Source organism: Elephantulus edwardii, unplaced genomic scaffold (assembly GCF_000299155.1).
Source record: "Elephantulus edwardii isolate Elephantulus edwardi_28Jun2011 unplaced genomic scaffold, EleEdw1.0 scaffold00138, whole genome shotgun sequence".
NCBI lineage: Eukaryota > Metazoa > Chordata > Mammalia > Macroscelidea > Macroscelididae > Elephantulus > Elephantulus edwardii.
Window position 1 is genome coordinate 1,045,241 of NW_006399888.1, and position 25,868 is coordinate 1,071,108.

Here is a 25,868-nt window from a genome sequence, read left to right on the forward strand (position 1 = left end):
AAGGAGTGAGGCTGTCACTTTGAGGACTAAGGTGTGCCTGACTTAAACCATAGTATTTTCACTTTCATAGGCATGTGAAAGTTGGGCAGTGAATTAGGAAGTCTAAAGAAGAATTGATGCTTTTTAATTGTGTTGGTTAAAAATGTTGACTATATCATAGACTGCCAGGAAAACGGCCAACATACTCTTTAGATGCAAGAGTGACAGAAGACTTTCTTACATTCTTTGGACATATTAACTGGAGGAGCTAGTTCCTGGAGAAAACCATCATGCTTAGTAAAGTATAGAGGGTCAGCCCCAAAGAGGGAGACCCTCAAGGAAATTCATTAACTCAGTGACTGAGACATTGGGCTCAAACACAACTGTGATTATGAGGATGGCACAGGACTGGGCACTATTTTGTTCTATCCTATATAAGTTTGCAATAAGCCAGAAGCCAAATTGCCTGTCAGCTAACAGCATGGTAACTCTGAGTTTAACTTTTTGAAGCACTGACATGTTTTCCAAAGTAGTTGCTTCATTTATACTGGCAATATGTGACTATTTCAATTCTCCAAATATTGGCCATTATTTTTTATTTTCTGTATTTAATGATGTAACCATTCTAGTGGGTAGGAAGCTCTGGTGGCATCGTCCCTCGGGAGTTGTGTTGTTTAACCCAGAGAGGGCACCTCTCTGGCAGATTGAATTAATCTTTGGCCCTTAAGGGGCTTTTCTGATCATTTTTACTGGTGTTAATCAGCAAATGAGCACTCTCTTCCTGTACAGTTTGTAGCCCCTGCGAACTTACCAGCACGTCAATAATGAGGCAAAGAGAATTCTGAAAAGGAAATAAAAGAAACAGTGCTATTGACAACAGCCATCCATAAGATGAATGGTTAGATTTAGGGAGTAAATTAGTAATCTAAGTAACCCAAAGGATCCTCCGTCAGTGGGAAAATATACTCGGTTTGTAAAATATACCAGGCTTGGAAAACATAATATTGTGAAAATGGCAACATTGCAAAAAGCAGTCTGCAAATATAGTGCAATCTATGTCATTTTTCAAAGATGTGGAAAAAGCAATCACCAACTTCATATCAAAAGGAAAAAGGCCCAGGATAAGCAAAAAGATATTGAGAAAGAAAAATATAGGACACTTCACACTCCCACATTTCAAAACCTCTGCTATCCAGCCACAGTAAACAATATGGTTACTGGTACGGATATGTTGACCAGTGGAATAAAATTAAGTACTTAGAAATAAATGAATACTCTTTGACAATAAAATAAAATTAAGTAATGGAAAGATAATCTCTTCAACAAATGATGTTGGCAAGATTAACTGTCCATCTGCAGAAAACTGAAAGAAAACCCATACTTGATGTCATATAAAAACTACTAACTTAAGATGGATAAAAGACCTCAAAGTAAAACCTAAAATCATAGAGGTCATCAAAGAAGTAGAGCCAAACCTAGGAGCCTTAAGCAATGGTTTAAATAGAATATCAGATATAACTGATAAGCAGTCAATAGATGAAAAATTAGATGATTGGGAGTTCCTAAAAATGAAATCTTTCTATAAATCATAATTCTCAGAAAAGTAAAAGGAGAACCTGCAGGTTGGTTCACAATATGTGTCAGTGACACATCTGACAAGAGACTCCTCCCTCAGATTTGTAGAAAACTCCCAAAACCTCAGCAAGAAAAAGATACAAAATGAACCCAGTTACAAAATGAACAGATATGAATAAACATTTCACCGAGGAAGACATTCAGATGGCCAACATTAAGGACACTATTCACTATTAAGGTCAACATTCAAGGTCACTAGCTATCAGAAAGATGGTAATCAAAACAATGACTTATGACCTTCCCCCAGCAAAAAAAGAACAGTGTTCATTAAGATATTAAACAAATGCTGGTAAGAGTGTGGAGAGATCAGAACTCTCATACATTATTGGAGGGAATGTAAAATGGTGCAACCAATGTGGAAAGTGCTTTTGCTCTTCTTAGAAAGTTGAGAACAGAAATACAGTTTGATCTAGCAATTCTACTATGAGGTATCTATCCTAAAGAATTAAGAACTGTGGCATGAACAGATATATTCACATCCATGTTTATTGCAGCACTGTTTGTAAGAGTGAAGGGTGTGAAACAACTCAAGTGCCCATCACTGGGACAAAAGGTAAAGAAATAGTGGTACATTCACACAGTGGAGCATTATGCATCACTGAAAAAAATTCAAGACTTCATTAAATAATGCATAACATGGAAGAAACTAGAACAAATTATGCTGTCAGATAAATCAGTCACAAAAAGCACAATTATGGTGTAAGATCACTAATATAAAAAACTAAGACATCATGTACATACAGAATCAGTCTTGGAACATTAACAGCGTTGAGAAGGAGGAACAAAAGGAAAACAGAAATTTAAATTAAAAAATTATTGTGAAGTGAGTTGAAAACAGTTCTTCCAGACTTGGGGCAAAGCAAAATAAGCTCTAGCTCCTACCATAGTCCGGGATTGCCTTTGTGTCTCAATGGGCTACTTCTTCCTCAACCAGGAGCCTGGTGTATGCAAAAGGAAATAAAAGAGACCTACTATGTTGATAATCAAATGAGGTAATTTATATGAAAGAGTTTTGTAATCCATGATGGTCCAAATTATGACTCAGAAAGAGAAGCAAAGGCAGATTTATATTCTCAATCTACATAGTGAATTTAGAGATCTGTAGAAGGCAACACTGGGGTAGTTGTCCACTTACTTTTCCAGAAAATAGAGTGATAATGGGCTCTTATGCCTCTCATCTTAATTTTGACCAGGAAGGCTGGTGAAGTACAAGCCACAGGCACTTGGGATGAATCAGCTGTTTGTGTACGAGCTGGCTGGGAGTTCCAAACCTGGCTAACACATGCATAATCAGTTGTAGGAAGACTGGACTCAAGGCAATAGGAAAAAGGAGCCATTCTTTAGTGGCTTCACCCTCTGCAAAGAAAGTAGATAGAACTAGATTGGGGTGTTCTCAGAAATATAATTCTAGCTTTGCAGTTCCAGTTAAACTGATGAGAAACATATCCCTGAACACTGAGCCTTCAGACACATTTTCAAAAGACATATGCCCCCAGCCCCTTCCCCATAGCTCGAATGGGGGAAAGGAGCAAGTGGATTTCTCAAGGCATGGCTTTGTCAGAATAGTCCAAGAAAATGCAGCCCTCAGACAAACGGGCTAAGTTTCTAACAAAAAATGCCATAGGATCCTTTTTTCCAACTTAAGTGCCGAGCAAAGTCCTAACACAGAATGAGAAATACACTCTTTTTTCATTATTGAATCATATTTGTTGAGGTTGAGTGAAAGACATAGAACACTTTTGGGGAGGGGGGCGGGAAACCATAACCACTACAGTTGCCAAAAGCCAAGAGAAGTAGTTTTATTTGGCAATCTGTGTAGTGAGGAAAAAAGACAGATGGCTGTGTTACTTTTGGAATCCATGCAAATCAGATGACAGTGTAGATAAGGCTTCTCTCCCATTAACGTGCTAAAAATGGGGTGCTCACACATCTTCCTTACAGGTTTTTCTTTCGTATGGGTGAGCTTTGAGATGGGTTAAAAGCCAGTCTTATCAAGACTCAGGCTGTTTGAAGACAGAGGAAGGAGGTAAAATAAAAAGTGCCACTTTAAGGGGTATTCTTTTGTTAACTGGACAGGTGGGTGAGAGACGAAAGACAATTGCCTTTTCCTTAGTCTAGGTTCTTCTGAATTTCAGCTTCACTCCTCCTGCTGGCTGGACCGTCCACTCAGGAACTTTGTTCCCCGTGGCTGGGAAAAATGTACCTAGGCTTTTACATCCTGCAATTTGGCAGCAAACTTATAGGTTAGTAAACTTAAACAAAGATCTTTACATGTTGGCTGTAAGCACTCCTTTATCTGATGCTGCTTCCAGTGTATATAATCACCAAGTTCAAGAACACAAAACCTTTCGTGGTTAGACGAAGCAGCTTGAGCATAAGCATGTTTTATCATTTTCTCATTGGCTTTAGTCTGCTGTATTAACTTTGGCAAATGAGATCCTCTGTCAGTGCACAGAGTATGAGGTGTTCCCCATGTAAGAAAACTATTCTTTTAATCATTTCTTAGCCACAAAGGTGGCAGTGGCCTTTGAAAAGGAAATGTTTCTGCCCAGTGAGAATATCTGCATATCGTAACTAGGATGAACATATCAAAATTTTTTTAACTACTGGCAGTTGTATAAAATCTAATTGCCACTTACCCTTGGATCCTACAGATAGATGACATTGGCCTTGGGATGGTAAGAAGAGTTTTTCTACTTCACTGACCGTTTTCCAAACATGACCCCAATAATATTTTCTCATCCTTTGCAAAGCTTTATCTTGTCCTAAATTTTTCTTTCTTGTAAAATCTATAGATTATAGGTAGATGTAAATCCCTTGGCAGGACTAGAATTTGATCAGGGCTAATTCAGCAATCTGTATTGGTATTTAAAGTACACTTTTCCCTTTCCAAATCAGTTATGCTAGCAAAGTGGCAGCTTTTTACTACAAAGGTAGACTGTGTCAATTTGTTGTTCTATCAGGATAATTATAGGACAACTCTGATTTGTGTTCCCTACATATAGTGGGAAATACACATACACTTTTCTTTAGACTCAGAAAATGTGAACAAAGGGTAGTATTTATCTAATTCTGCCTTTCTAATCATTAACAAAAGTCTATTTACAGTGGCATCTTCAACAAACAGATAAGTCGGCTGTTCTTAAAAAGTCATTCCCCAGATGTCTAGGAATGCTGTTAAACCTTCATCCCATCATTTTCCTAATTCAGACAGGCCAGCTGATAACAAAGAAATTTATATTCTTTTGGAAATGACAATTCTGGGAGCTCTGGTGGCTAAATGAGAAGGAATTTCACTGCCAACAAAAAGTTAGGCAGTTTGAATCCACCAGCTGTTCCACGGGAGAAAGAGGGATATAAATTTGCACAAGTGGACCAACAATAAAAAGTCAATAATTAGACCGATGGGCGGGGTCCCACTTAAACTGTCTGAATTCACAGACCTAAATGGTACGGAGTCCACAAATGGACAAAAACCTTGAGAAACTTAAGAGAAAGGACAGAAAGAAAGAAACACCAACTCATTTTCCCCTTTGTCAGCAGTGGAGTGACTTTGAGTGCAAATTTATATCCATATTTATACCCATATCCATAACCTTTTCCCTTGCAATTTACCACCTCTGAAACCCACTCAAGGGGCAGCTATGGGCCTATTCTGACTCAAAGGTAAACACAACCACCACTCATGGCTCAGATTTTCATCAAAGAGGCATCTGCCTGCTATCTGCATAATTACTTCCATTTCAGGGCTAGCCTAAAGCTCTAGTGAGATGCTTTACCTTGGTTTCTACTGAAGTTACTTGAGGCAGAGATCCATCTACATATAAAACTAAAGAAATAAGCAAAGGAGCCTCCTGGAGATCTTCCATTTTTATCTGAAAATGAGTAGCAGAATTTAAGCCTTAACTGCCTGTATTTTAATATTTGGCATAGCTAATAAGATGGCTTCATAAGAACATAACCTTTTGGTAATTAGGTACACATTAAATTACTAAAACCATTTCCTGTTAATGATTTGTGAATTCTCTAATACCTGGGTTGGTTTTTTATATATCACAAACAATAATGAATCTTTATATTTTAAAAGTATATTGCTGCTCAAGAATTGTACCCTGTTGTCAGAAAGGCATATGTTCATCATTGTACATTCAATACTGTAAATAACCTTACAAAATCTTTTTTTGATTAATGCTATTCAAAATAAAATTTAAATGACATTTTTAAAAAAAAAACACAACATAACCTGCTGGCAGATAGGTGTGAAAGTTGTTGTTGTTGTTATGTGCCATCAAGTCGTTTCCGACCCTATGCACAACAGCTCTAAACCCTGCTCTATCCTGCGCCAACCGCACCGCCTCTGACACACCCATCCCGATTACCCCAGTCACCGAATCAATCCATCTCATAGAGGGTCTTCCCCTCCTGCGCTGTCCCTCCACCCTCCCGAGCATGATGTCCCTCTCCAAGGACCCGTCCCTCCTGGCAACATGTCCAAAGTATGTCAGACGAAGCCCCAGAATCCTTGCCTCCGAGGAGCAGCTTGGTTTAATCCTCTCCAAGATGGATCTGTTTGTTTTCCTGGCAGTCCAGGGTACATTCAGTACCCTTCTCCAGCACCACAGCTCAAAAGCATCCACTCTCCTTCTGTCCTCCCTAGTCATTGTCCAACTCTCTGATGCATAACAAGCGATTGCAAATACCATGACCTGTATCAGGCGCACCTTAGTCTCCAGAGAGACACTGTTGCTCCTGAGTAGCTTTTAAAATAGCCGCTTTGGCATGAGGAACAAGTAGGTCCAATCTACTCCTAAAACTACATCTGCAGTGCTTTCTACCACCTGATCTGCTTCTGCTGCTGCCCTCAGGTTTAGGTAACCACATGCTGTTGGGTCCATCTGAAGGCTATTGTTATAATAGCCCGTTGGCCTCTAGTTATCTCTCTCCTTTTGAGGTACAACTTCATAAGCATTCCCAGGTTGTTCATTCACACAAAAGGAAAATCTGAAAGCATGATTTAGGAAACTTAAAGTGGGAGTGGTTAAAAGAGTAGATCCAGCCACTCTCTCTTCAGACAGTGCTGCAAAGACTGACCAGTTTATAAACTATAGCAGCTAATATGTGATGAGCACACATTTTGCCCAGTTCACATTCTATCCTTACACCAGCACTTCTAGTTCAGACAACAGCCATCTTAAAAACATTGACTTAAACCTAGAATAATAGTTTTCAGTGATGACTTTTAGGCCTGAATGTCCTCCCTTAGGGGGTTAAACTGGCCTCTGGGTCCCTCCCCATGGCTTCTGCTGTCCACCTACCCAGCTTCTTCAGAGTTTAATAGCATGTGCAGCAAATTTTACAGATGTCCTGGATCAGGCTTATAGGTGTTAGGCAAAACCATACAACCCAAGTAGAAATTCTTAAGGATACTCACAAAGGTCCAAAAAAGTCTTTCATAATAGCCTTAGACTAAGGATTTATTATCACTTTTCCTGGACCTCCTGCTAATTTAACTTAGGCTGATGGACTACCTGTGGCATTATGTTTTTGGTGGGAAAGTTGGAAAAGCACTGAAATGATAGGACATTCCATTCAGATAAAGACCATAGAGCAAATCAGGACAGGTAGAAGCCAGCTTTTGTATCTTACTCCTTCTCTCTGGGTTTTCTTTATCATTTTTATTACACCCAGGAGGTTTTAAAACAAGTTTCTTTTTCTTTTCACATTCTAAATCTGTAATAGTTTCTTGCATTGAAGCAAGAGGACTCATCTGCTATCTTCTTGAGAATTGATAATACCAATTGGGGGGGGGGGATGCTTCCTGTTGATTCTTACTTATTCTACTCTTTTATTACCTCCAACTTGTTCTTTTAAAAATGTAGTCTAGCTAAATCAAAGCTTCCCCATTTTGGCCAGGTGAGAGAATAGCTCTCTTTAATTAAATTATGCCATTTTCCCAGATACTTTATCCAGTTAGACCCATTTAACACAGACGGGGAATTTTCAGATGTATTTTTTCTGTTGACTCTTCTCCATCCTTATTTATAACTTGAAGTGTAGAGGAGAAAGGGAAGAAAGAGAAGATTTCTAATGGAGCACTGTTTCCTAGGTTTTCTTGAAGTTATGAACCTGAGTTAGTGAGTCTGAGCTCGCTGGAAACATTTCTCCCTTGATCCCAGCAAGAACAACCAAGCAACACTAACAACCAATTCCACAGTCGCTAGATATCGCTTTTACCACCCAAAAAGGACATACTCTTTTTAATTAATTAATTGTTGGTCACTTGTGGACCAACAATAAAAAGTCAATAATTAGACCGATGGGCGGGATCCCACTTAAACTATCTGAATTCACAGACCTAAATGGTATGGAGTCCACAAATGGACAAAAGCCTTGAGAAACTTAACGGACAGAAAGGAAGAAACACCAACTCATTTTCCCCTTTGTCAGCAGTGAAGTGACTTCGAGTGCAAATTTATATCCATAAAGGGAAAAAAAAACAAACCAAACTTTTCATTTGCCAGTTTATAATCCTTATGACTCCTTTTACAATCCAGGCCACCTTAATGTTGACTGGGTCCTTTACTTCAAAAGATCCTGCCGACAGTGCCATAAACTATAAACACTGCCATTGCAAAACACCAAGAAAAATAGTTTTGTTTGGTACATGGTGGGAAGAGGTGAAAAGAAAAGTAAGGGAATGAGAATCAGAGGACTGTAAACAGCTAAGTTTATCCAGAGACTAAAAAGGCTATAAGTCTTTTGGAATTTATACACATCAGATGAAAAGTTTAGATAATTTTTCTCTCCCACTAACTTACTACATGGGGGAACTTCCACATCTTGCTTACAGGTTTTCTTTGATACAGATAACAACCCAGTTTTATCACGATACAAGCTGTTCACAGACTGTAGAAGGTGGTAAAAGAAAAGGTGCCCCTACAAATAAAATAAAAAGATACATTCTTTTGTTAATATGACAGGTAGATGAGAGACATAAGAGAATTGCTTTCTCTAGTTAAGTGCGAGGCTTTAATGTAAATGAAATCACTTTAGTAGAGCTTTTGTTCTACTCAGCTGCTTTTAAACTACATGTGAATAATAAAGGAACTTTCCTAGGGGGTTGTGTAAATGAAGCACAAGGAAGCTAGCTAGCATGGAGAGTGTTTCCCAAAATCTGCAATTTGATTTTTTTGAATTGGCAATCTGAACTTTTTGTCAGCTCAATACAGCAGGCCAGCCATTGTTTTTCTGCTGGGCATAGCAGCCACTGCTTTCACTCTAAAGCAGGACTTCACTAGATTGTCCACTTTATTTTTGCATGCATTTAATCATTTCCATGTTATAACGTGTTTTTAAATCATCTCTGTATTAAAAAAAATTAGAAAAATAATACTGTTTCCTTAAGTTTCAGTGGTCTCCCTCACCCACTGCTCCAGTAATTCCTTCTTTTCCATTTTTCTTTCCAAATGAAGCTTCTTAAATACATATGTGTGTGTGTTTGTGTGTGTGTGTGTATATATGTTTTACATAAGTATAAAACATTTATAAAGAGCTGCAGTAAAATAAGCAGATAAGCATTGAGTTACAGTCCCACCTGTACCCAAATCTGTTTGTCAGAAAAGAAGCGTGTTAGTGAGTGTCACCTTTTAAAAAAATTAAAAAAAAAAAAAGTACATTCATCAGGGTATTCCTGTGGGAGAATCATGTACACGTCAGCTTTGAGGATATAAACACTGTATGTTGCATCACTTCTTGTAGCTTGAACAAGTAGAAGGATCTGAATGGTTGACTTTTTCAACAGAAAGACAGAAGTCTGACTAGGCTTTGGGGTGAGGTAGGGGGTAGTGGTTGTGGAACACACCTGAATGTTGTTTTCCGGCCACAGTGAATTATACTTCCCCCTCACTTATCAGAGTGGTTAGGTTCCAAAGACCATGTCATGCAAAATTTCTTTTATGCAGGGAGGAGGCTGCAGTCCCCAGCATAGACCCTTAGACCTGCTCTGCCCCTGGCACCATCCCAAGGGCATGCCATCAAGGCTGGCACAGTGGACCTCTTGGTTTTTATGTGTCATTGACTTGGAATCTGAATTGACTCTTGGTGAGCCTTCAGTAGGTTTTCAGGAACCATAAACTGCACAGGAGGAGGTTACTCATCTTTCACAAGTGGAACAACTGATAGATTCAAAGTGCCTTTCGTTAGGCAGTGCAGCTCTTTACCCCTGAGCCATGCACAATTTGCCATAGCTGATTGCTCTGGGTCTCAGGTAGCCAGTAGAACCAGAGGTCAGGACGGTCAATGGGAGTTACTACCTATGCCCATGTCCATTTTCCCCTGGAGCCATCTCCTCCACAGTCCTTGCCACTTAATGCCATTCCGGAGGCTGGAAAGACCCAGTGGAAATGAGTGACGTACGGCTGATCTTGGAGAACCTGGAATCCGAGGCTGAGAACCTAGAAACTAGCAGCTTCTTGGAAGTTGAAGCTCACGGCACAGGCCGTGGAGAGGGAAGGGGCTGCCAGCTTCTGCTGTGACCCTGAGGCGCTCACTGCCCCAGAACCTTTCCCGATGCAGGACCTGGTTCCTCGAGGACACTTCAGTAGAGAGGAGAAGCAGCAACCACTTTCTCCCCCACCTCCTGGGCCACTCAGAACCACTCCTGGGCTCCTTCAAAACCACCTCAGTCACTCCTTGTACATGAAGAGTTTCAGCAAAGCCTCCAGGTTGGGGATGGGATGGGGTGGGTAAGAGGGACATGGAGAGCTGGCTGTTTCAGCTGAGGGACTAAGCAGCATGAGTGACTTCAAGTCAGATGCTGGGCATGGGAGCATAGCAAGACAACAGATTTAGTAGGAGAGTGAGTTTTTAATTATAGTTACAAATGTGAAGTATTAGATAATAAGATAGTTGCTAAGTGAGGAGTTGCTATAATCCTGCTATGCCTAGTAAGTTATAAGAGAGACGTCTTAGTAATGCCAAGGCCCCCCGTCTCTGCCACCCCCATGACTCGCTCTGTGCTTCCCTGCAAGGTACTCTCTTGATCATTTTGGGGGCTATGCACATTGACTTCATGTCCTTCATGCAGATTTGCTGCCTCCTTGTGGTTTTTATCTGTTAAAATGAAAATTTTAAAAATCAGGGATTGTGAGTAGAAATAAAAATTGAGAAAGATTGTTCTTCTCACATTCCTTTACTGGTTCTTTCCTTCCCACCCTCCAATTTCTTGGTGTTGGGGTCTCTCCCCAAAGGCATTCTTCTGTGTTCATTCCCTTGGTGACTTCATCCAGATATATTGCTTTTCATACCATCTATATGCTGTTGATTCCCAAATTCAGATCTACATTCTCAATTTTCTATCATCCTCCAGGTTTGTATATCTATCCACAACACATCTCCATGGTTGTCTGGTAGATACTTCAGCACTCAGCCTGTCCAAAACAGAATCTTAATCAGCTGTCTCTTGCACCTGCTCTATCCAGAGCCTTTCCACATGGATGGTTGGCAAGTCTACTTTCTAGTTCCTTAGACCAGTAACTGACTTCTCTCTCACACGCCCTGCGTGCAGCTTCAGGAAGTACCACCGCCTTGTTCTTTGAATGGGATCTTCACAGCTCCACCCCTACCACCCTGATTTGAACCACCATCATCTCTCCCTTGGACTGCTGGGCTCCCTGTTTCTCCTCTTGCTGCCCTATGCATAAGTTAAATCATCACAGTTCCCTGCTCAATACCCTACACAGGTTCCTCTCGGTCAGTTAAGTCAAAGCCCTCACAAAGCTTGCAGGATCTACATGTTACATGGCCTGCTCTCCCCTGACCCTCACTCTCTTACCTTCTTACCTCTCTGCCTTGATTTCCGGCCTCACTCAGCTATGCTGGCCTCCTGGGGCCCTCATGCATTCCCAGGTCGGACTTTGCCTCAGGGCTTTGTAGTGGCCAGCCCCTTTTGTTGAGGTGCATTTCTGCACACATCAGCTGAGTCAGCTCTCCCTATGCCTCCAAAACGATTCAAGCAGCACCTTCTCAGTAAGGCCCATTCTGTAGCGTTTCCCACTTTCGACTTGCTCTCTAATTTGCTAATTAGTTTATCTGCTGGAGTGCAACTCACAGGAACCATGATACATTCACTGATACATTCCACACACCTACAAAGGTCAGGCCCAATCAGTATTGAGTCGGTAAAGTCCAGGCTGTCAGGGACGAAGGCCCCTCAGTGTCAGCTGGAGCAGAGAGCAGGATGGGAACCAAAGGGCTTCCCTCCATGTGCTGGCCCAGTAGAGGCCCTGTCCCTTCTGTCAAGGTGCCTCTGCGAAGCATACAGTCTTGTGTATCTTAGGGAAGCAGTGGATGCATGCTCCTTGAGGTTTCTGCTTGTGCCAGTCTTCCTAGGACTTTAAGGTCCAGCCAGCCTGGGCGGGAATGTCTTGGTGTCTGTGCTGTCATCCAGGAAGCCAGCTCTGTCCCACAGATGGCAAGTTGTGGAGCCTCACCTGTGTGAATGCTCTGGACAAATACTGTGAGGCCAGCCCATTTTCAAGCTAATGTTTGAAATGCCAATTTTAAGCTTATTAAGTGATTGATTATCTAAAAGGTTTATCTCTTAGGCTTATTCTTCCTTTTAACTTGAAGTCAGCTCTTCTCTTTAGTCTATCCCAGTAGTTTTCAAACCATTGTTTACAGAGAGATCATTGAAATCATTTGCTATTTTAAAACTCCTAGGGTAAAAATAGGAGTTTATTCTCTACTACTTTTAAGAAAGGTATTGCCTTGAGTTTGATTACTTAAGTTGTTTTCTTTCTAAAATCTTATTTTTTTTTTAAAAAAAAAAAAGCACAGTAAACCCTGCCACAGTTGGAACCTGTACAGGCAGAGTTCTGACGAGGGAAACTCAGATAGTTTCCATTAATAAAGATGATAGAAAAAAGGCAGGTTGCATTCTGTTAAAGGTTAAAAACTTAACAAGACCCAGAAAAATAAGCCAATTCCTTCATTTTTTTTCTCTCACAGGTTTCACTGTAATTTTATGTGTATATAGATTAATTATAATATGTAAATTTATTTATTCTACAAGAAAATTTAATTTTTACTCTGATAACTTTTCTCGGGTTATTTTATTTTTACTTTATTCTCTGCAAGTTGGATTATGTATAGCATGCTATTATTTCTTTATAATTTTTTTAGTATTCTTTTTTTTTTTATTATTTGGGATAAGCAGTAATGGATTGTTCTGATAAAGGCCCAGGAGAGGTGAGGACTCTGAGTATCTCGTAGGGACAGTACAGTCCAGCAATCATGTCAGGAAGCCCAGTCACCAAAGATTCATTACACTCCCTCTTGTGAATCATGCCATGAAAAGAGCTTGAGTTAACATGCAGCTCTTGGTCTGGAGCAAGGAAGAATGAAGAAAAGCAGACATACCGAAACAATTACTCCAAAGGACTAACGGACCCCGGGAACTCCAGCCTCAGTTGACCCTGAGTCCAGAAAACCAGATGGTGCCCAGCTGCCCCAGCTGACCACTCAGAAAGGGATCACAGTAGAAAGACTTGGATTGAGGAGGAGAGAAAAAGGGATTCAAGGAAAGACCAGGCGTACTGGTCTGATGGAGTAGTGGAAGCCTGTAACTGTGGCCCTTAGACACCCTACAAGCATAGAACTGAACTCAACTTTCAGTCAGATGAAAAACAAAACTATAAGGTGACCATTAACCCCAGGGAGGCCCTCACCCCTCAGAGCAGTTACCCATACGAGAACAAGGGCAGCCTTTGCCCGCAGGTCAGGCTGTGAAGGCGGGAAGAGTAGGAAAGCAGAACGAATGGAAATCGTACACACAAGGATGAAATGGGAAGAGTGTTGTTACTTTGTAGGGACTGTAGTAGTTAGTATAACATATAATCATTGACCAGAAAGCCAATTTGCTCTGCAAATTTGTACATAAATCACAGAAAGTTAAAGAACAAAAGGAGCATGAGATAGGTGCCTGACCAGAGATGTGGAAGTGAGCAAAGCTGCTCCGAGGCTGCGATGGTAATAACACGATGCTTTCCTTTCTCATAGTTGTTTCCTCTCTCTGCTCCTGGTGGCGGCTGTGGTTTGGAAGATCAAACAAAGTTGTTGGGCCTCCAGGAGGAGAGAGGTAAGCCTTGTGGATGAAGGGTAAAGAATCCCCATAAGAGCTTTCTTCTTTTCTTTTTGTCCTGAGCAAACCCATTTTAGCTGGCTTGAAATAACTGGTTGGTAGATTTCTTTATAGTAAGAATAAGGCTACCCTTTCTGCATTGTGTAATCTGGCTTTGATTAGGCTAAAAATCTACTTAATTCCACAGAGTTTAACTTTCTAAAAGGAATTCCTAATATTGATTTACTAATGTATACCCTTCCTACCAAAATCCCTAATCTTTAAATTCAAACTTGGAGCTCTGGGGACTTATTAATAGGGCACGGTCTACACTTGTTTCACCACGGCCTTCCTAAAAGCTTTTTATGAGCGTATGACTGAAATCAGCCATTTAGACATCTCAGAAATTCCTTATTATTCCAAGAAACCTCTGTGTTTGTCCGATTAAGTTTTTAATTCCGCCCCCCCAATTCCATTCCAAAAGTAGCATTAGTAAACAAATCTTTATCATTGACGAATTTAGTTAAAAGTGACAAAAAACTTGGTCATATTGTGACTTCAGCTTGTGCCACTTTGCCTCTTTTTAAACTTTTTTGCCTTTTGCATTGTTGCTAAGGGAATACTGCTTGGTTTCCTGTATAACCTCCATGCCACAGTAAAAAGATTTACAGACAAATTGGGAAGAGAATGAGAGTATCAAAAACCGCATCTGTAGGGCACTCACTGCTACTCTTAGAACACTAGTGTCTGTAACAGGGTAAAGTCTCTAACAGACCATGGGTTACCTGCTGTGCGCTGTGATGTCACTTTTTCTGAACCACTCAAGAGTGATGTGATCGTGGATAAAATGTATCCTCTTTATTATCTGTATTTTTTAAATTCAGGGGGTAACAACATATTCAGATTGTGGGAGGGGGCTGGTTTATTCTGGTAAGTATATATCTGTCTGTATGTATGTATGCATATGAAGCCATTTCAACCTTTTTCATATGTGGCCTTCACTGGGATGAATCACATTGATCAGATTTGAAATCTACACTATCAAAAAGGTGTTTGATTTTTAAAATAGCCCTGTTACTAGTACATTTCAAAATCTAATGAATTATACATTATTCTAAAAAAAAAAGCCATATAAACTTAATAAGAAAATAAAAGCTACAGTAAACCAGTAACCAGAAAAGCAATTGAAACTTTTTAAAGTGTTATTCTTTCCAAGAAAGCATTAGACCCAAGCAGTTTCATGATTGAAGTAAGCTTGTGAAGATAAAGGTCTGTTTCTCCTGTGTGCTGTGATAATTTACTATTTCTTGCTGTCTTATAGCAAGAAAAGAAAATAAAACTTAAGGTTTTCCTAATGCACTTATATACAGAAATACTACAAAAACGAGAAAAGTGACTCCAGAAACTAAAGACCATACAGTAAAAGTCACCTCCACTGTCACAGCTTCCGGGCCACGCATTGTCCCCACATCAGGTTTCCAGAGCTGTAAATCTTTATGTAGAATCCAAGAGGGGGCTGTCCATCTCCGTCCTGTAGAGCGGCTGCAGGGCTCAAACCACCCACCTTTCAGTTAGCAGCCAAATGCATCGTGCACCACACCAGCATGGCTCCTTATTAAAGAAAATTCTGAAGATGAGGCCGAGAATGGTTGTAAAACCTAAAGGATATAGTCATTGAAGCAAATATCACATATAGAAACTTGGGTTATGTGCTTTGTTCTGTATCTTAAAAATAACAACAAGTTAAATAAAGGTTAGTTGCATAATAGATAGGTGCACAAGAATTTTATTCATCTTTGTAATAAAGGGACCGTTTGAAAACCAAATAGAATACAATATATCAGTGAGTAAAAAAGTAAAACTTAAATTCTGGAGGCCAAGTAATCATTTAGTCATTTACTGAAATTCTATACACATTCTTTTATTAAAAAACAAAACTCCATTTCTGGGTCATTGGCCCAGGTCTGTGGGTGCTGAGGTGGTGGTCCGCACGTAGGCTTCTGCTGTTGGGCTCCTGTCTGCTCTGTGGAGGATAGCGCCTTCCTAGCAGCGGAGGAGAGAGCCTTCCCAGCAGCGGAGGATAGCGGTGCGGAGGATAGCGCCTTCCCAGCAGGACATCAGTGCAGGCCGGAATAAGAAATGCAGTTCCTTCCATCTGAGCCATGGCTTATCGATTATTCAGAACTACCATCTTGAGAAAGTCTTCAAGAGAGCCTAGATGAGCTCATACAGTCTCAACAGATGACCCCCTAACTTGCTCTTCACATTCCCCTTCACTTTGATAAGGCTATAAATTCAGCATTGGCTCAGAGAGAAGAACAGAGTCCATTTCAGGGGATCTTTAAATACATACAGATTCTACGATAATGTGTGGACTTGTTTTGAATGATGTTGAATTCAGAATGGTGACAGATTTTATTAAAGTGGTTAAAGTGAAAATTGTAGCCTGTGATGATAAAAACTCAAGAACTACAGAATGAATGGAGGGAAATAAATGGCTTTTTATGCCATCCTCTGTTCTTACTCATGGCATTTTGAAGAGTAACTTAGAAGAGACTTTTTAAATTTATTCTAGACATGCAAAAATGACTCCATTGTTATGCTGAATTCCAGTAGAAAGCTCGTACCTCTGTAGTCACTTCCATTCTTTTATTATACAGCATAAAGAAACCCAGTTTTTTTAAATAACATATCAAAAAGTGTTACCTTCCTATAAATATTCTTTAATAAACTAATTTTAAAGCATAAGAAAACACTCCTAGTAAATTTTAAAAAGAATAGCTCTTTAACCCTGTAATTGCTAGGGAACTCTAGTGGCCTAGTCGCAAGAAGCTGTGTTGCAATTCCAGAGATATGCAGTTCGAATCCACCAGATGCTTTGCTGGAAAAGGAGGGGCAGTCTCCTCCTGTTCCAGTCAGATCTGATTTATTGGTACACACACAGAAAAAAACTTCAAACACTGTAGTTGTTGTTATTACATGCGGTTGAGTCACTGGCAACTCTTAGTGACCTTGTATACAACAACTCTGAGCCCTGCTCTCTCTTGTGCCAACCTTATTGTCTCTGCGACACCTATCCCATTCCCCCAATCACTGAATCAATCCATCTGATTGAGGGTCTTCCTCTCCTGTGCTGTTCCTCTACCCTCCCAAACATGATGTCCTTCTCCAAGGACTGGTCACTCCTTGCAGCGTGCCCAGAGTATGTCAGATGAAACTTCAGAATCCTTGCCTCCAAGGAACAGCCTGGTTTCAACCTCTGTAGGGTGAACCTGTTTGTTCTCCTAGAGAATATATAAAAAAACAACATCATTATTGATAAATAACAGAAATTGGACCAATGAAATCCAAACTGATTATCCATAATCAGAACTGATATTTGAGTATTTCTAAGTTTCAGATACTGTTCTGTGTAGTTTTAAATATATTAGCTCATTTAATCCTTGTAAGAACCCTATAAAATCACAAAAAGCCAAGTAAATAGGTACTGTTCACTAGCACTGCTTTTTAATGAGAGAACTCAAGTGTAAAGAGAAGCCCATTGTCTGTCATCACACAATTAACAAGGCAGAGAGCTAAGTTTTAATAACAGGGCTCTGTCTTCTGAGTCCATGCTCCTGAGTTCTATGCTATTCCAAATGCTGAGTTTGCAATAAGACAACTGCAGTTCAAGTCCTAGTGCCTTTTGAGGCATGCAGGAGTTGATGTGAAGAAAAGCACATAGCCAGAATTTAAAAAGTGTTAATTGCTATTGTTGTTGTAAAATTCATGCCCTACCCACAGTCACTTCACTTTGTTCTAGATATTCCAGGGTTTGTGCTGGGGGGGAGGGGGAGAAATTTTTAAATTGTTTGAAAAGAAAATTTTAATATTTTTAGATCAAGTTTCTGAGACAATAGGTATTTGCCTACACAAAAGTTAATACTTAAATATACACAAAATAATAACACAGAAACCATCCAACCAATGAGAAAATATTTGCCATGGATATGATAGAAAATAAAGATTAAAACACACACAAAAAAATTTTTTAAAGTATACCATTCAGTTGGTCAACCAGTAAACTAAGATTTCACTCTTATCATTTGAAATTTCTCCATATCCATGAAACAGATCTTACAGAATATATTTCATCATTTCTAAAATCTAAGGAGCTCTAGTAGCTTAATGGGTAGGGAGTTGCACTGCCAACCCCAAGGCACTCAGTTTGAATCCCCCTTCTGCTCCATGAGACTACTCCTATGTAATTTATAGCCTCCAAAAGTCCACTGAAGGGTAAGCTGTGAATCACAGTTTTTGGCATTTAATAAACAGGTCTGTCCTGGAGAGGATGAAACCAGATTGCTCCTTTGAGGCAAAGATTTAGAAACTCCCTCTCACTTACTTTGCGCATGCTATCAGGAGGCGTCCTTTAGGAGGGACGTCATACTTGGAAGGATAAAAGGTCAGCACAACAAGAAGCTTCGCTGCAAACCTGAACGTGCGCAGTTCAAATCCACCAGATGCTCTGCTGGAGAAGAAGGGGCAATCTCCTCCTGTGCTAATCTGATCCGACTTGACAGTACACAACAAGGAAGGGGGTGGGACCTGAGAAGGGGCAAGGTCAGCACAAGAGAGGAAGACCCTGAATAAGATAGATTGATAGAGTTACTGCAGTTACTGTGGCAGTGGGGTCTGGCGTGTCAGAGACTGTGAGGTTCGCTCAGGATACGGCAGGGTTCAAAATCATTGTTCATAGGTTCATTGTGAGTTGTAGTTGACTCAATGGCATATAACACCACCACAATAAAGAAGTCCTAGTAGTGGTCAAGCACTTGGCTGTGGTCAGCAGTTCAAACCTGTCAGCACTCCACAGGGGGTATGTGGTAGTCTGCTTCTATGAAGACAATAAAGACTCCAGCCTTGGGAACCTCATAGAGTACTTCTGTGTCTTCAAGAATCACCGTGGATCAGGATCAACCTGATGGCAGTGGGTTGTTTTGGGTTTTTATATGTAGTCCATGTTTAGTGTTTTCCAGCTACCTCAAAGTTATCTTTCTGGGCTTGATTTGTTAGAATAAAGAGTACTCAATTTCAGAGGAGCACAGTTCGAATCCACCAGATGCTCTGCTGGAAAAGGAGGGACAGTCTCCTCCTGTACCCGTCAGATCCGATTTGACGGTACACACACAAAAAATAGTAAAATAAATTAAAAAAAAATAATAATAAAGAGTACTTTTACTGTATTGAATTCTGTGGTAAATTCTTACCCCTTCTTGCATTAATGCTTGCTGTATTGCTTATACATTAGCAACTTCTTCGAGAGATGCAACAGATGGCCAGTCGTCCCTTTGCCTCTGTAAATGTTGCCTTGGAAACTGATGAAGAGCCCCCTGATCTTATTGGAGGGAGTATAAAGGTGAGAATATTATTCCCAAACTCCTCTAACTTGACTTGCTGAAATTCATGCTTCTAAGCCTGGAAACCAGAGAGCTCAGGAGCTTTCTTCTGTTATCTTCCTTTTTCTTTTAAACGTTAAGCAAAAGCACTGGTTAGGTAGTCATTTGCTTTTGTTTTCCAGGCTTTTGTTTATGTCATTCTGTGTTCAGGGAATTTTGAAAGAATAAATGTTCTTGTTAGTATTATATGTTACTATACTTTATAAAACTTGTACTTGAAACTAGCTAGGGCAAACTGTAGTTCTTTATATTTTTTACTTTTTGCTTAAAGGAACAAAATAATTTCTTTTCCAGAAAATAAATAGGCCTAACAACCCCCCCAAAAATTGATGTGACTGACAAGACTTTGTTAGAGAAATGATAACATAGGTTTCTGGGAACCTGCCCATAAAAACATCCATATCTTAAGCAAAATGTACGTGTTAAACCATGAATACCTCCCAAAAAGTAAATGATGTCTCCAAGAATCTCCCTTTCTTCATTTCCTCCAAAAAGCAACAAACTATAAGCCAAGACTCATATCTATGTGTGTAAAGTGGTTCCATACTGGCATCACTCCATGACTCCTAGTCAAAGCAAATGCACATACTCTTTGTAGGAAATTGTCCCCATTTCAGCCTTCAGGTCAAAGTCAAGCAGTCATTGATAATCAACAAAAAGAGGCAACACAGCATGAGTCAAAAGTCAGCAGAAACAATAGATAATTAATTTAGACAGTGTTCCAGATGTGAGACTTAACAGCCAAAAAAATAGTTTACCTCGTTCCATACACAAAAACTAACTCAGATGAGTCAAAGACCTGTTAAATTATAAAGTTCCTGGAAGACAGCATAAGTACAAAGCTAAGAGTCCTAATTTGAGGTGTAAATTCACAATCAAACATAACTAAAAAGGTACAAACAGAAGATAAACTAGATGATGCAGAGCTCCTGAAAATTAAATACCTCTGTTTATCAAATACTTTACCTAAAGAGTAAAAATCAAGCAAGAGTCTAGTTTCCAAAATATATTGGAAACTTCAACACCTCAACGTCAAAAGGAAAACCTAGTAAAAAATGAAGCAGAAGGCATGAACAGACCTATCTCCCAGAAGACATTGTAGGCAGCTACAAACATGTGAAGAGATACTCAGATCGTTAGTCACTTGAGAGTGGCAGATCAGAACTACAATAAAATACCATCTTACACCAGCAGTAATCACACTGATCAAAAAATACGGAGAACATGCTGCTGGTGGCATCAGAGAGTGGTGCAACCACTGTGATAAACAATATTACGCATTCTCAAAAGGCTAGAAATAGAAATAGCAAATGATCCAGCAATCTCACCAGGTATATATCCGAGAGGGATAAAAGAAGTCCTAAGATATGAGTTGGATTTGTAGGGGTTTGTTAAAGGCACACCTAACTTACTGCATAGCAGCCTAATACCAGAGGACACAATGGTCACTTCTTAAACCCTTTTCCAGGCACCACCTAACTTTTCTCACTTGATCTTTGTTCTTTGTTTCATCCTTTTTAGCGCCCCAGTACCTGCCAGAGCTGGGCCACAAGTTCAGTCCCTGGGTTTCTTCTGTTGTCTGTTATACACATCCCCTAGGTAATCTCCCTAGGATTTCAACATTGTTACCCTCTCCACTCAGACTTCCTTCACCCGCCTCTGACTTACACACTCAGTTGCTTACTCAGAGTCCCAACTGGGGTGTACTGACAGGCATCTCAAACTTAAATGTCCAAAACCAGTTTCTGAATTCTGTTCCTCAGAACCTACCCCCTCCAGCTTGCATGTTTTCCTTACTTAATAAATGCCCCCTCCATCATGATTAAGTAGAAGATCATAGAATTGTCCTTTCCTTATTTTTGCTTCTCTTAGCTGCTTATATTCAACATCCAGTCCATCAGTACATCTTTTTAGCTTTGTCTTCAGAAATATTTACTAGTAACTCCTACCACTCCCACTGCCGTTAACACCTCATTCTAGGCCACTGTCATCTTCGCTTCAGTTATTACTGCAGTCTTGTGCTTGACTTCCTTAATCCTGCCATTTCACTCAATTAGTCAGTTCCCTGTGTCTTAGCTTCAGTGGTTTTAGTAATGATTTTCTTTACCACAATTCAAGGAATTGATCATTGACATGGTAGACTATGGAAAGCAGAATTTTAAAATTGGCCTCCCTATTCCTGTTCATGGATATTCAGTCAAACAGTGTTTCTATAAAGGAAATTTGCAGTTACAATGAAAGTCAAGATAATAGTTACCAAGATGGGAAAAGGAAAAGGGGAGTAAATGTTAATTAACAGGTAAATTGAATGAGTTCAAAGGCAATACAAAATAAAGGGTTGAGTAAACATTATAATTAGTTACATTACGTTGTTGTTGTTAGGTGCCATTAAGTTGCCTGCGACTCATAGCAACCCTGTGTACATTAGCTCTGAACCCGGCCCTATACTGAGCCAATCTCATCGTCTCCAACAGACCCAATTCCATTTCTCCATTCACTGAGTCAATCTGTCTCATTCTGGGTCTTCCTCTCCTGCATTGTCCCTCCACCCTTCCAATTATGATGTCCCTCTCCAAGGACTGGTCTTTCCTGGCCATGTGCCCAAAATATGTGAGATGGAGCTTCAGAATCCTTGCCTCTAGGGAGCAGCCGGATTTCACCCTCTCCAGGACAGATCTATTTGTTCTGGCAGTCCACAGTATGTTCAACATTCTTCACCACAACTCAAAGGCATCTATCCCTCTTCTATCATCCTTGGTTATTATCTAGCTCTCAGATGTATAGCAAGTAATTGTGGAGACCATGGCCTGGATCAGGCACACCTTAGTCTTCAGACTTACATCATTGCTCTTGGGTTCACTAGAGAGGTCCCTGACAATAGACTTTCCTGGTGCAATTCATCTTTTGATTTCCTGATTGCTGGTGCCAAGAGTGTTGATTATGGAACCAAGCAAACTGAAGTTATCAACAATCCCAGTCTCTTCTCCATCTATCATGAAACTGACAGTTGACCCATTGGTGAGAATCTTTTGTCTTCTTGATGTTGAGCTTCAGTCCATATAGAAGACTATAATACTTGACCTTCTCCGGCAAATACCTCATGTCCTCTTCCATTTCAGTAAGCAAGGTTGCATCATCTGAACATCTATCTGTGTTTCTTTGACCATGCAAAGGCATTGACTGTGTGGATATCAACAAATTGTGGCTATCCTTGAGAAAAATGGGGAGCCCAGAACACTTAATTGTGCTCATGTGAAACCTATACTTGGGCCAGGAAGCAGTAATCAGAACAGAGCAGGGAGACACTGCATGGTTCAGGATCAGGAAAGGTTTGCATCAGGGATGCATCCTATCTTCATACCTTTTCAATCTATATGCAGAACAGATCATTTGGGAGGCTGGACTTACGAGGAAGAATGTCGCATCAGGATTGGAGGAAGACTCATCAACAACCTGCATAATGCAGATGACACAACAATTACATTAATCAATTATACTTTTGTTATAAAATAAAATATGTATAAATTAAAAGCCAACATAGTTTATAAACTTAAAGTTTTAAATAAAGGGCTAGGGGGAGGAGTCCCAAGATAGGTTTACTATTAGTCCTTGAGGCCCGGGATAAATTTTCTCCAGCTTGTGGCGGAAGAGGAAACCAGAGAGATTTAAGCATGAGAAGGATTGGAAGTCCTGTTGCCGGTTTGAAGATGGAGGTGGCACATGAGAGGGAATGTGGATGGCTTCTAGGAGATGGGGGGACCTTGGCTGACAGAAAGCAAGGAAGTTGGAGTCCCAAACCTACAATTTCAAGAAACTGGGTTTTGTCAAGTACTTGAATGAGTTTGGAAGCTAACTCTTCCTCCTGAGAGAAGAGCCCAGCCTGGCTGACAGCTTGACTTCGGTCTCACATTCTTGAGTAGAAAATCCCAGAAACCTGTTGGACTTTTGACCAACATAAATGTGAGATAATAAATGGGGGTATTTGAAGCACCTAAATTTGTGGTAATTTGTTACACCATACTAGAAACCAATATCGATGACATCTTTAAAAACTACATCTAAAAGCAAGACATGCTTTTCAAATACTTCCAGAAAGTAGATGAGGAATCCACTTTGTAGACATCTAGTTTTTACAAATGGTGGGAAGCGGGGGAGGGGTGGGCAGGGAGAAAAGTGTAACAGTGAATGAATAGAAATCCATATCTTTGTAAATTTTCATTAAAGCAATTTAAAATTTAAAAAGAATAATTTAAAAAAAAAAAACATTGTACCGTCAAATCAGATCTGACTGGTACAGGAGGATATTGCGCCTCCTTTTCCGGCAGAGCATCTGGTGGATTCGAACCGTGTTCCTCTGGGATTGCAGTGCAGCTTCTTACCACTAGGCCACCAGAGCTCCCCTTGTTTGCATTTTTAAGTCTCTAGATTTCCAGATCTGTGTTTCAGCTAGCTCTGTGGAACTATCTGGCATAAGTACCAAAGGAAGGGAGCTGATGAGTCATACCTCTCATTGAAGCTACGTTATTGTTATCAACTTAATGTTTCATCATCATTATCTTAAAAACTGTGATGTATCTTTTCATATAGAAAAAAACCAGGTTTTTACCACCTAAAATTGACAGTCTCTGGAAGCACAAAGTGACCATTCATTTGTCTGTGTATGTTAAAGCTTTAAATAATTCTGTCTCCCTCCCCCAGACGGTTCCCAAGCCCATTGCACTGGAGCCTTGTTTTGGCAACAAAGCTGCTGTACTCTCTGTGTTTGTGAGGCTCCCACGAGGCCTCGGTGGAATCCCTCCTCCTGGACAGTCAGGTGAGCGGTTCGCTGAGCCTCTATTTTCCCCAGCTTGAGGTCTTTTCCCAAGGCACAAAGAGGTAAGAGGACCTTGCCAATCCAGAGCACGGCCCTATGATCTTCCCGGATCATGGTGTAAATTTTAAAATAACAATGCTGTGACTGAGCAATATGGGGTGTATCTGACTCTTCTCACAAAAAAGAATGCACTTTCTTGGTACCCTTTTGGAGATAGGATGACAGGGGAGATTTGGAACTCTGGAGCCTGTCAACAATATTATTTAATCTTACCATCAGAAAGACCACTTCGTTTGTTGTAAAGAGTTGGGAGGGTAAGACTCTATTTAGAAAAGAAACCCTGAAAGAAGCAGAAGATCTACAAACTAATGGAATAGGTTAAAGAGGTTACTTATATGAAGGGAGAAGCAAAACTTTCACTGCTTTTACTTTTTTTTCACTATGGAGAAGTGAAAAGAATTTAAATTTTTTTCTAAAACAAGCTGTTCCTTGATAATAGATTTTGATAAGAGAAATGTTGTCCTCAGTTATTGAAACACACATGCAGCAAGCAGGTCCTTCTGTTTTCACACTGTTTATTTCCCTCAGGAGTACATTTATCTTCCTATCTCTGGTGTTCTGGTCATTTCTAGATTATTCAGCTAAATAACTATAATGAATCAGTATGATGTTGTGTGACATGTCGAGATGGTCCAGAGCTCTTAGACTACATAGTGATGAAGAGTAGAAGTTAGAAGACAAATTAGAGCTCTGTGGCAAAACAATACATGTATATTGTTGTGTCTTCCATATCAATATGAATGAACTGTTTCTGAAAACAGTAAATACTAGTAAAAATGAGGGCAGGGCAAAAAGTAAACTGCTCTTTCACATGTGTTCCTCTGTGGGTCCTCAGGTCTTGCAGTGGCCAGTGCCCTGGTGGACATTTCTCAGCAGATGCCCATAGTGTACAAAGAAAAGTCAGGAGCAGTGAGAAACCGGAAGCAGCAGCCTCCTGCACAGCCAGGAACCTGCATTTGATGCTGGGACCAGAGACTCTCCCATGAGCAAGCAAGAGCAAGTGTGTGTGTGTGTTACCAGAGCCGTCTGCAGGGGAGGGAGCAGCGGTGTATATGGACAGAAGACTGGAGACGCAGCGTCCGACTCATCTGCATGATCACAAGCTTTCTTTGACGGTTTCTCCCATCCGTGTCCTTGCATCTAACCCTTTACTTTTGTATAGGAAATAATTGATGTAATTACAGATCCAGGGATGACCCAGCTGGAAGAGGCCAGTGTAGAGCCAGGGAGAGAGCTCAGAATGACACTCAGGTTCACTTGTGGAAAACTGTTCTTGGGACTGTCTCAACTGTGCATAAAAACAAAAGATGTAGTGTTTACAAGTAGACTTAGTCATCAGTTGTTCTTGAACATGGTCTTTTAACAACTAGTCAGGTGAACTAACTTGTTTTCATCTGAAGCCTGCTACCTTTTTTAAAAGATGTGCTATTTATTCATGCACGACTTAGCCAGACCTCTCTCTTCCAGGGAGTAGCTTTTTTCTAGTTGAGAATTAATAATGGAACATCTCCTTTGAATCATATCACACTAGGATAGAAAGGGGCTATTTTAATGTCAAGGTCAGCAGTGTTAGAGTGTAAACTGATGTAATAGGTAGTGTTGTAGAGCAGTTTGATTAATTTAGTCTTAATTCACTTGAAATTCTCTCACTTTTTCACACACACACGCACACACACTAAGTGCCTAGACTTTAAATAGATCTAGCAATTGAAAAGTTAGTGAGCCTAAGTTTTTACATAACTGCATTCCTACATTCTTAAATAGCTACCATTGGCAATCTGCTCTTTTTCTAAAATCTGACTTGCAGCCAGGAAAGAATTTTCTC

The 25,868-nt window shown here is 40.2% G+C and overlaps 1 protein-coding gene and 1 pseudogene across 1 annotated transcript in view; both read left to right on the forward strand.

Moving 5' to 3' along the window:
- Positions 1 to 25,003, forward strand: part of ATRN (attractin) — a 158,354-nt gene extending 133,351 nt beyond the window's left edge. Inside the window, exons 26-29 of the mRNA XM_006894202.1 lie at positions 13,672 to 13,750; positions 19,023 to 19,130; positions 23,869 to 23,983; positions 24,879 to 25,003. Of these exons, the coding sequence (XP_006894264.1) occupies positions 13,672 to 13,750; positions 19,023 to 19,130; positions 23,869 to 23,983; positions 24,879 to 25,003 (427 nt within the window). The remainder of the gene's footprint in view (positions 1 to 13,671; positions 13,751 to 19,022; positions 19,131 to 23,868; positions 23,984 to 24,878) is intronic.
- Positions 15,895 to 16,212, forward strand: LOC102872460 (annotated as a pseudogene).
- Positions 25,004 to 25,868: the final 865 nt, after the last annotated feature.